Source organism: Phyllostomus hastatus, unplaced genomic scaffold, assembly GCF_019186645.2.
Source record: "Phyllostomus hastatus isolate PE091 unplaced genomic scaffold, TTU_PhHast_1.1 phas_contig_1, whole genome shotgun sequence".
In the NCBI taxonomy this organism is placed as follows: domain Eukaryota; kingdom Metazoa; phylum Chordata; class Mammalia; order Chiroptera; family Phyllostomidae; genus Phyllostomus; species Phyllostomus hastatus.
Genome location: NW_025333498.1, coordinates 36,017,108 through 36,029,354, shown reverse-complemented (window position 1 = coordinate 36,029,354; position 12,247 = coordinate 36,017,108). Strand labels below are relative to the sequence as shown.

The 12,247-nt window shown below is 43.3% G+C and overlaps 1 protein-coding gene across 4 annotated transcripts in view; it reads right to left on the bottom strand.

Annotated features, from left to right (window-relative positions):
- Positions 1 to 12,247, bottom strand: part of CACNB4 (calcium voltage-gated channel auxiliary subunit beta 4) — a 235,307-nt gene that overhangs the window by 42,880 nt on the left and 180,180 nt on the right. For all 4 annotated transcript variants that reach the window (XM_045821650.1, XM_045821840.1, XM_045821781.1 and 1 more), the window contains 3 exons: positions 10,717 to 10,836; positions 8,977 to 9,099; positions 1,250 to 1,380 (listed from right to left, as the gene is read on the bottom strand). In XM_045821650.1, coding sequence (XP_045677606.1) covers positions 1,250 to 1,380; positions 8,977 to 9,099; positions 10,717 to 10,836 — 374 coding nt within the window. The remainder of the gene's footprint in view (positions 1 to 1,249; positions 1,381 to 8,976; positions 9,100 to 10,716; positions 10,837 to 12,247) is intronic.

Genomic DNA, 12,247 nt, shown 5'->3' with positions numbered 1-12,247 from the left:
GTATCCGCTGTTTCCAAAGTTAGTCGTACAACAGTGGGGGGAGAAATGCAAAATCCTGTCACATACAGTGACAGAGTCTAGTGGATGATACTGGTATCGAACAGATAAATAGGTAAATATATAGTATTTCTAATGGTAATAAATGCAACAGAGAAAACAAAGTCAGGGTAGAGATGGGAAGTGGGCACAATTTTAAATACAGTGGCAGGAAAGGGGCCACTGAACAAGTACATTTAACAAAGACCTGAAGCAAGTGATGGAGTTATCTGGTGGAAAAATGAAGGAAAGGGCTCCAGTGAGAGGAGACAGCAAGTACAAAGGTCCTGAGGTGGAAACCTGTATTACCAATGTGTTTAAAGAGCATCAGGAGAGACAGTTGAAAGTAGAGGGAACAAGAGGAATTAATAATTAACATTATAGGCATGTTATACACTACATGAGATTGATAACCAAAAGTGGGGCTGACTGTAGTTTTGTGATCTCCTATCACTGTTTCAGAGGTTCCCATGTGACAAAGGCAACACGGCCCCTCACGAACACAGGAGTTTTCAAAATAGAAAAGGATCCAACAGAAAAAAGGAGGTTGAGAGTCAAGAGAAGGAACTGCTTCTATCTTAGGCCTTAGAAATAAATGATAACAAATAAAATGCTTCAAGGCAGGCTCACACGTGCAGGTTCAGTATGATTCTGATTTCTCTCAAGCTTTGGTACATTCCTGGGACCGGTGTGCTGCGACCTATATGGCTACTTCATTAGTCCACTAGACGCTGATTCATCCGAAGCTAGACAGAGTTGATACTTTACTACCAAGAGATGGCAGATGCCACCAAGAGCCCTGGGTGGGGAAGGTGCTGCTAGTACCTGGACCCGCACATGCCACCACATTCCGTGACAAGCTGAGAAAGAGTCTCTGAAAGCTAACCAGGAACAGCCATGATGCTACCTCTGGCCAGGCTCCCATGTCCCGCACTGAGAAAGTTGTCCTCCATGACTCTAATGAAGGAAAGAGCAGGTTCCAAGGAGGGTTTGCTGAGGCTGCAGAAATTCACGTGGGTTCCAGTGGGACCAGGCTTCAGGGAGAAGGCATGTCTGAAACACTTTTGTGTCAATTTCAGGAACACCCCATACAAAGAAAAGTGTCTTTACTTTGAAAGCATACAGTTTGAACCTAATAAGCAAGCTTGAATATATCACTTAATGTTCCTACCTGCATCCACCTGCAAAGTTTAGAGAAAGAAAGGAGCCTTACCCTCCGTGAAAACGTCCTCGTTTTTGTTCTTGCTGAATCCGTATGTTCTCCAGTCGAAGTGGACTTGGGATGAAGCCAATCTCACAGCCCTCTTTCACCAGCCTTCCTATCCACCAATCATTGTTATATTTCTGGAATGCAGAAATAAAACTGCTACCAATAGTAGTTCACTTATCTTCACGTTCCATTAATTAATTTCAGGGGACCAGAAGAACGAAACACCATTCGTACTATATATTGTACTATATTATACATATGAGGTCTGTCCAGAAAAAGTCCAGCCATTGTTAATATAACAAGAATGGTTTGCTGACATCGCTGTAACCTGGCAGCCAAGGAGAGTGGATTGGAATGAGCATGTGTGAACAATGACAACTTCACTGTACTAGTCAGCGGGGGCAGTACCCTCCCTTGAGTGTGCATATGTCCTGTGTGGCCATCACATTCAAAATGACTGAGGGAGTAAAGCAACGAATCTACATCAAATTTTGCATTAAACTTGAACATTCCTTCATGAAAACTATTCAGATGATTCCGGAGGCTGCAGCTATGGGCCACTGGTGATGGGCAGCTTCATCACAACATCACACCTGCTCTGCATTACATCTCGTGCAGTTTTTTGGCAAAACATCAAATCACTCAGGTGACTCAGCTGCACCCCTCACCCCAGCCCAGATTTGGCACCCTGCAACTTCTGGCTTTTCCCAAAACTACAATCACCTTTGAAAAGGAAGAGATTTCAAACCATCGATGAGATTTGTGAAAATATGACAGGACAGCTGATGGCAATTGGGGGAACTGTGTGAGGTCCCAAGGTGCCAACTTTAAAGGGGACTGAGGCGTCAGTATACTATGTACAATGTTTCTTGTATCCTGTATGTTCCTCAATAAATGTCTCTATTTTTCATAGTACATGGCTGGGTACCTTCCGGACAGGCTTTGTATAAACACTAAAGTGGAGGTCTACAAACTTTCTACCTAAAGGCCCTGATAGTAAATATTCAGGCTCTGCTGTCCATATGCTCTCTGTTGCGACCACTCAAACCTGCTGTCACAGTGCGGGAGCATCCACAGACAACACATACACTAGGAAGCGTGGCTGTCTTTCAGTAGATCTTTTCTTTCAGAAAACGGCAGAGGGGCCACCGTTTGCCAATCCCTGGTGTAAAGTCAGGTCCTAACCTTTGGATTCCTTTGGTCCTTATTAAAATGCCTTAGTTATTCTTAAAGAATATATTTTATAAGAATAAATAGACATTGGTGTAACTGAAATTCTTGAAGATAGGCATGTCTGAAATGAAATACATTCAATAGTCGGTTATTTGTCAAAAGCTTTTAGGTAGAAATCCATGATGGAGTCTATAATCTACTCTCAATGGGGAGGAATTACAATCTTCTGAGGGGAAGCAGAGTTTAGCATCCCAAAATATGCCACCCGAAATATTAATTATTTTAAGCTGATTATTTTCAAGAAATGAAAGACTCAGGAAAAACCACTACCTTCCCCCTAACTGCCTAAAACAACTTAGAGGACTTGTTTCAGGAAGGAAGATATCATCATAGATAACCATAGTTTATTAATTTGTTTATATTAGATAATGGTATTTTAATATGAACTAGGTGTGACCGGGAAAATCTAGTGAGGCCCATTTGCTCAAAGTCCTCTCTGTACCCCACTGCCAAAGATGGCCCAGCCAACACTTTATTTACCCAACACGGGCTTTTTCATCTCCTTGTGAATTGCCCTCCTGCCCTTTGAAGTGTCAGACCACACACACACACACACACACACACACACACACACACACACACTTTCTTCTTAGCTCCAGAATGACATACAAATCTGAACTGCCCAATGTGTACTTGGGCCTCATATTCTTTGGGAACTCCTATAGGGACATACATAATAAATTTGGGTGTTCTCTCCTGTTAATCTGTCTCATGTTAATTTGGTTATAAGACTAGCCAGAAGAATTTGGAAGAATAAAGAAAAATTATTTTTCCTCTCTCATACCTCCAAATATAGGTTTGCAAATTAAGGTCAACATTACTACCTGAAGAAAAAGAAGCCTAATCTTACAAAGACTAAACATATTGTATGTTTGTATGTGGAATATTTTGGAAATAATCTCCAGATGGCCAAAAGCCCAACAGGAACACCAGAATTTCCATTTCAATAAAGTTCCATGACACATAAACTTGAAGGACCCATGCAAAGGTCTCAGTCAATACAGAGTGAGATTCTGTCAACGTGGCCCATTTGGTGGGTCAGGGAAACTGCATTTACAATTATGAATTTACTGAATCCCAGGGCAAAAAACACATTTAATCCAACCCACCTGCCTCAAGGGGAGGTTTCAGCCAGTGATTTCCCAGAGTAGATTTATCAGTCCTATTATTTACACCCACAGAGATGATTCCCAGAACTTCCTTTATTGTTTTGATGGTTGGTGGACAAGATAACTCTCTAGTTTGATCCAAAAATATCTATTTTTTCCAAAATATAACAACTTCATGTAGCACAATTTGCCTAGCTCAGAAAAAAGTAGAATTTATATGCATAAAGCATTGATACATTGTGAAGGAAGAATGGGTAGTTTAATTGCCTCATCACATCATGAAGTTCTGCCTTAACGCTCAAAAGCAGAAAAACGTGGTTTAGGGATTTGGCCTTTATTATGCACACAGCTTCTATACAAGTCATGCACGGCATGCAGAATGAGACAACACTGGAGAAATGAGAGTTGAATCAATAAAGAATCTTGAATAATCCTGGTTTTAGTCTTTCCCATCTTCCTATCTTTTATTTTAGGACAATAGACCTGAAATAATAGGTCTATCTATTTTGGAATTAACAAGAGGCAAGGAGGACCTTTTAGAATCTTTGGTGCACAGGGCTGGTATTTAAATTTGACCATGGTGAAGACAAAACAGACCCTGAGTCATAGTTTCCTGGGGCTTAAGTTATTTCCTGAAATTAAGTTAGCCCACTGGAACACTAATTTATTAAATGGTACTCAAGTGACCTTAAAGGGCTTCCTGAAATGGTTACTGCAGCTTCCCAGTATGTTTTCACTTAGTTCTACGAAACCATAGATAGAGCACACTGAGAATCTGACTCATATAAATAAAAGTTCTTTGAGCCACTTGAGAGAAACTCACTATGTACAATCAAGAGTATAATTTGCTTATAATTTAGTATGTGTGATAAGGAGAGCTGTAGCTTTTCTCTGCCTTTGAACTTTTCCATTACTGAGAAAGTATTTAAAACAGTGCATAATAGATGACCTCCTAGGCAATGGAGAGGAAAGGCTACGACTTAATTACAGAAATGTGTTCATTTGTGTTGCAGTTCCAAAAGCATGAGCCAGCTTTCTGGCAAGGTCACTCTACTGTTGTTCCAATCATTCTCATTTTGATTTCCCTAAAATGATTAGTGCTTTCCCTTTCTAAGATGTTTTCCCATCTGATATTTCAAGATCTGAAGCAACTGGCTCTAATCCACATAGGACTAGCAACTCAATACCACACATCAAACTGCCAGACTGAAGAAAAAGTCATTGATCAAGGAGCATACAGATCAAAAAGCAACCAACAGGACAAACTGGAAAATATGGACAGAATGGAGGGAAACAATAAAATACAGCAAGGTGGGAATGCTAGTATGTGTGAGTTTGCATGGAATATGGGACCATGTGTCTGAAGTTCTGCTTTTCCTTGGGAACAAAGAGTATTAGCAACTAATGAAGATGGTTGGTCATTGGGGGGGGGGGATGATGAGGCAAAATGAACTTAACCACTCAAATACCAGGCACAGGTTTCGGGTCCAGGGCTTTTGTCCTCTAAGCAGATGTGGATGCCCTCACCTCACACACCAGGGAGGAAGTAGACGCCATCGAGCTGACGCTTTGTCAGCTTCCCATTACCAAGGCAGTCTTTGTCTGCACGCATTTTTCCTGCACATTCAATAAAGAAGCGTTCCCCTTCCTATCAAAGGGCTGCCCCTCCACTCAGGGCATGGATCCCACCCTTCCTGCCTACTCAAAAACTTTACTCCTTTTCCTCTCTCTCCTTTCCCACCTCTCTCTCTCTCTCTCTCTGTTAATAACAGCAAATATGGGTGCTCCAATAGCTCCTGTTTGAAATGGAAACCTCTTTTGATTTCATACCCTCCTCAGTGTACTGCCTGGTCAGTGTGAAATTCCTTGAAAACATGGTCTCCACTTGCTAAATATAGTCCTTTTTCTCCTCATCCCATTCCATCAGGCTTCCGTCTCCACAATTCCAGACATTGGTCCCAGTGACTTCCATGCTGCTGACCACCATGCTGCCAGTCCACGGTCCATTCCTCATGCCTCATCCCAGGGGGTACGTCACATTTGCCACAGCCGGCTGCTTCCTCCTTGTAGATACACTCTTCTCGCACCGTCCACATATTGCTCTGTCCTGGTTTTCCTCCTCTGCCTCATACTTCTGCTTTTCAGCTTCCTTATTTGTTGAATCATTTCATGCACCCCACCTCTGCAGGATGGAATTCCTTTGGGTTTGATTCAGAGCTGCCTTCTCTCCTCTCTCTATTCTCTCTTTAGCAGTAGGTGACTTCCTTGACTACTACAGCTTTAAATACCATGCATAAACAAGTGACCCAAATTTATATCTTTGGCCCAACCCTTTCCCCTGAGCTCCAGATTCTTATAGCTAGTTTCCTATTTGATATCTTCTTTGAAATGTCCATTCCCCAACCTCTCTCCCCATCTGTCCTCTCCCCACCCAAGTAATGAACACCCCAGTTGCTCAATTTTAGTTACTACCTTGAGTCCATCACCTGTGCTCTTCACTGAATGTCTACAATATACCTCAAATCTGTCTGCTTCTCTCCATGTCACCATCACCATGCTGGGTCAATCCCAGTATCTCTCACCTAGAAGGATTCCACACATATCCCACTCCAATCCATTGTCTCTACAATCGGAAAATTTAAAAAAAAATTCTTTTCACCCCTCTGCTTTTAAAGTCTTCAGTGGCTTCTCATTACATTTAGAGAAAAACCTGAAGTCTCACCATCACGTAAGGTTCTATGTGACATGTGCCCTCTTACTCCTACAACTCCGTTTCCTGCTACTGGGCCCCTGGCTCACTGCATTCCAGCCTGATGTCTTTCTTCCGGGTTGCTGACTGTGCTGCGCTGTTTTCCCACCTCGAGTCCTCTGCATGTGCAGATTCTTCATCCCAGAAGGTTCCCCTTGTTCTTTGTAAGGATGACTCTTCCTCATCCTCCAGGTCTCTGCTTAAAGGTCCCATTCTCACAAAGGCCTTCTCTGATCACCCTTTATGTACAAGTATGCAACCCCCTTGTCCTTATATTTTAAAAATGTCAGTATTTAATTCATCCCCCGCCCCCCACAAAGCATTCACAATTTGGAATGTTCATTTGTTCATACTTTTCTCCTCATTAGAACTGAAGTCTATGAGGGAAGGGACTCTGTCTGCTTTGTTTATAGAGCCTGGTACATACCAAATACTCAAGAGCTGTGTCTTGGGTGAGTGACTACACAAATGTAGGTCACATGGGTGCAATGTAAAGATAGTGAGACATCTGCAGACATCCAGATGTTTGACTCTCTTGGAGTCAAATAATTAAAATGTTAAAGCTATGCATATGTCCTGGTGTCACTAATGCCATTGCAGAGTGCAGAGTTTCAAAGGCAATGATTTTCACAACTGTCATACATTTACCACGCACGTGTCTCAGTGACATTAAGTGATATGTTTACATCGGTCACATTCTTCAGGCTCCTCGGCTTTCTCTTCATTTCTCCACCTTTACACTCTCCTTTTCCTAAGATGTACTTTCCAGTGACTCCTTTCTAGCAGAGCCCCTGGAGACTATCGAGCAGGCCCGTCCTGCAGCGTATGACCCCAGCCCCATTAGGAAATTCTGTGCACAGCAGAAAAGTTCAAGGGAGGCAAGACTTTCCTCCTGACTCAGCCTAATTCTTGTGCCCATTTTCCAGATGCCGTCTTCTCCCCTCTACTCCCTCCTCTCATTCTATCAGCTACAACTTTTCCTTCCAAAATATTTCACCAGGTTCAACATCTCAGCATGGAAAACATGCTTGAATCTTTCCCATCCTAAGAAAACAAAAGGGAAAAAAAAGCAAAGCAAAGCTTAAAAACATGCTTCAGTTCTTTATCTTCTCCTGACTAGAGCCCAGTCTCCTCAACCCTTAGCATTCAGGCAGAGAAAATTGCAATTCCTCCCTCTAGCCTCCAGATTACATGGATAAAGGTCTATTAAATATCTTCATGGGAGTTTCACAGCACCCCTGACATAGTGTATCTAAAAGCATATTTATAACCACGCCCACCCCCATCACAAGTCTTCTCCCTTCTCTGCCTTCTTTATTTTGATAGCTGACCCCATCCTCCACCCTTTCAAGTAAGTTGGAATAACTGGCCTCCACCTTTCATTTATCCTTTATCTTACTTTTTCCAATATTCCCACCCATGTGAAATCTCCCTGTCCATTTGCCCCTTACCTCTCTCCCAAGCTGCTGCTTCTTTCCATCCTGCCTGCTACAGCCACTCTCCAGCCCCACGGTGTCTCCCAGCCTCTGCAATACTCTCTTGACCATCAGAGTTGGTCGGGAGAGGCTGGCCCCATCCATCCTTTATTTAAAATTCCTCTCCAGCCCACTGCTTAGTGATCAAGTCCAGGCTTCTTGTCATGGCCTAAGAGGTCCTTGTTTTAATCAGGCTCCTGCCTCTCTGAACTGGCCCATCCCATGTACCACTCCCTACTCACTGCCCCCCACCCACGCTGCATTGCTCCTAGCTGCCCCTTCTACCTGCTGCCACCCCCCACCCCAGTGTGAACTCCCTCAGGCTTCACCACTTCTATAGAGGTTTTTGGCTCCCTGATCCTCCTACTCCTCAGCCTGGTGGTCCCCCTGATCTTCCCACAATACCCATTCAATTGCACTGTAATGGAACTTGTCAACTGTGCAGAAACTGTTTAATTCTCAGTCTTTTCCACCACACTCAGAGCTCCCTGGCCATGGGTAAACTGAGCCTTCATCTCTGACCTCCCACTGCCCAGCACAATCAGACACTTCGTGTCTGACATGAAGTAGGACTTCAATATACTTAGGTCATGTGAATAAAAGTTTTGGGCATTACTATTCCACCGTCTTGGGTTGGAACACTTCAAGTCCTCCTAGTATTGCTCAATCCCTTAAGCTTTCTTTTTCCCAAAAATCTCTACCCTCTTCTTTGTTTTAACACTGTAATTATTACACTGGTGAATATTGATATCAAGGTCAAGGTCCACTAGATTATAGCCCAGATGTTTATCATTACAACATCCCTTGCAAATGGTCCCTCATGGGTAGGTCCCATGCCACCAAAATCATGTTTCCCTAAGGTGGATTCCTAGATATATGGCTTTGTGGTCATGCAAGGCAATTAAAAGGTGATCAGAAGACCACAGGTCCATACTAAGTCCCTCCTGTGATGACTGTGATCCAATGTTTTAAATGTGTGGTAATGCAAGCAGTGATCTCAGGCTTCTGGTCTTGGTGAGAAAGAATGGATTTGGAAGTCCCAGTAAATCAAATGAGGTAACACAACAGCAGCTCCTCAGGGCTTCTCTCTGGTAATTTGGCTCAGAGCTGATCCCCAGCTTTGGCATTGGGGCAGGTTAAGGGTCACAGAGTGGCTACATTTACCTCTTTAATGTGTAGAAAGTCCTTGGCATCAAAGGAGATGGCTGTGCTTGGGACAGGCACATCCTCGTCCAGGGCACCACAGTAGCTCACATTCGTCTTCACAGCAAAGGCTACAGGCTTGGACTGGGCACAGCATCATGGGATAAGGATGGAGGGAGGGAGACAGAGGAGGGTTTTTCACATTGACATGTAGCATTATAGTAAGATAACTGGTAGTACCAGGCAGTAGGGAAGTCACTCTGCAAAGGGGGACCTCAAATGGGTTTCACATCCTCAGGCAGCACTGAGACATCTGCAGACTGGACACTGAAAATGACTGTTGTACTTTCCAACACCCCACACAAAAAATGTGCCTTGAAGGACTGAGAATGAATGGAAATGTGGGAGGGGCTGCCTGCTTTGCCCTCTAGTCATAAAACTTGCTTGTTATTTTAAATGATAACAGACACTCCCACCCTCCCGATACAGGAAATGTGTGCTGGGTCTTAAATAAAAAGGTTATTGTGGTGGTGTGGGTGGTGAGCTGGATCTGAAAACCTGTGGGATCCCATTTAATAGAATACCTTATCTTGCCAAGGAGAAAAAAAGGCCAGCCAGGGGTAGACAGGAAGGGCAGAGTGGCTCACACATCACCTACTCCCTACCTAACAGAAGTTGGTTCTGAAAGTCTTTCTGGACCAAATACTCTTGGGTGCATTTGGTGCATCCTGGCCAAGGTTAAGCAAACCACCAGCCTACACTAATGGTATTGCACTGACTTTTGCATGACCACAATGGCCCCAAAACAGACTCTGAAAGAAAACTAGAACAAAAATTAGCCACAAATGACTAAGTATACAAAGTTTGAGCAGTCCCAGGCTGGTTCATTCTGTGAACATGGCCAGGGAGCAACATTTGAGGCAGGTCCTGAGTTCAAGTCCCACTATGACTCTTCACAGGCACTGCCCAAAAGCCCCTTCTGCCAGCCTAACACAGGCATGGCAGGTGTTGGAGCAAAAGAAGATACCTCACTAACTGCGTCATTCTCCTCTTTTAAAAATTTGCTGTTGTGCATAAGATTTCATTGGGCAAAAGGAGTCTATGCTAAAAAATAAAAAAGTAGTTTAAAAGACACAGAATGGAAGAGCTCTAGTGGCCCTTCTCACTCTGACAGTAAAAAATGCACTTTATTGCCTCCTGTAGGTGCAGGGACTACTGGGGGTTTTCTCCCTGTGGAGTGTCTGGAGGTCTATTTTGTCAATGTCCTTATTGCTCCTCTTCACTGCAATGCTAGTACTGGTTCAGAGTTCTGAACTTAACACTGAACTTGAGGTGGGAGACTGAAACCAAGAGTGAAGAGCAGAGAGAACAACAGGGGGACCCATGGAACAACAGTGCCAGTGTGGCCTGCAGCGAAGGCCAGTGTCACAGAAGAGGTGGGGTGAGCTCCAACCTCAGCAGGCTCCTGCCAGCACTGGGTGTGGCCAGCCTGATATTGGCGACAACTGATAGGTTGGAAGATCACCAAAAAACTCCTCCCCCAAACCAAACACAAAAGGTTGAGCTGTCAGTGTCCCAGGTAATGGCCCACTGGGAAGGTCAATAAACCTCTCTTAGGGGTGAATGGATCAGAAAGCCTTACAGTCTGGTGCCTGTTCAGGATGATTATAAAGTGATTTTTTTTTTCCAGAGAAATCTGAGGCAGGGGAAGAGAGCTGATCAATATTCCACTTTGGAACCAAAGAGGGGTAAGAAAGTCACCTTTGCTCTCTCAAGCTGGATAGCCGCTTGCTGCTCTCTCTCCTGCCGAATCGCTTCCCTGTCTTCTTCCAAAGAGACATCAGAGTCTGACGGCCTGCTCGTGTAGGAATCCGCTGAACCCTGGAAAGGGAAACCCAGAGTGCTTTAGCTGAGGCGGCGAGAAGCTTCCTAAAACTGTCCCACTCATAACACCATCCAGAAGCGGGTTCTTTTCATTTGCATAGACTTCGAGGCATACACTCTGTGCCTTCTTGTGGATATAAATTTAGACGGCGGAATACAGTTAGGCATCTGAATAACTCTGAAGGTAGCAATGCTGTGAAGAAAATATTTTGACTGGATTAAGTGCTAGGAAGTAAACTGCAATGAAAATTATGTGATATTCAGCCCAAATTCCTCTTGCTTCCTGCTATCTTTATATTAAGCTCACATTCATTTGTGAAATTGAAGTTTAATTCCATTCTCTCATATCCATACGTCTAAAGAGAAAAGAGAGTCAGCCTACTACAAGAGCTAAATCCTATCTGTATCTTGGGTTGCAGATGACTTATTTGCCTAGGATTTCAACAAAGCTGAGCAGAATCCTGCATTAGTAAAATAATTTGCCAGTTCCAATGTGAACACCGCTGAACACTCTCTCACTATTAAAACTTCAATCATCGTCCTATAGTGGCCATACTTGGTCATTACAGCCACTAAGCCAAGCACCTTGAGGATGAAAACAACGATGTCCTCAGTTGAAGCCCACATCTAGAAAGGCTATTGGACGATATGAGACCCAGCCTGAGTGGTGTGGCCGAGGGACTGAGGACACCCAGCATCGTCAGCCACTCTGGACGTGGAAAGAGATGAAACCTGCAGCAGCCAGTCAGAAAGTTACTTCTGGCCTCACATCCCAGACATTGACCTTCCGGTTGCTAAAGGAACATCCTTATAACTTCCTTATGCGGGCATTACAAGTTGATATTTGCACAGATGATGACATTTACACAGCAGAGGTATTAATAGGATTGGTTTATTTGGCATATTTCATAAATGATGCACAGATTTTGAAAAGCATAGACCTACCCATATAGCTAAAATTTGCTATTCAAAGTGAAAAAAAGAATTCTAAGAATGGTTAACTGCTGACATGGGCCCTTTGAAAGTTTTTCTAAACTTAGAAATATTAAGGTTTGTTTGTTTATACATCATTGTAAATTTGCTGCCTGTAAGGACAGCACTGTCTCTCAGTAGAGGGTGTTATTCTAGCTGGGGGTATAAATGGTGTTCTCTCACCATTAAAAAAAGAAGAAAAAAAGTCCCAGCACAGATTATCCTGGCAGCCTAGAATGGTAACTCGTAGTCAGAGTTTTTATGAGAGTACCCATAGAACCCTGGTTCTGAATTCTGCCTCTGCAACCTAATTTTGAAACTTTATGCAAGTTACTTAGATCACTCCAGACTCAGCCTCCAATCTGTACAATGGGGATGTTGACTACATCAAAGGATTAAGTGAAATAAAATACAATGAACAGCTAATATTTATTTA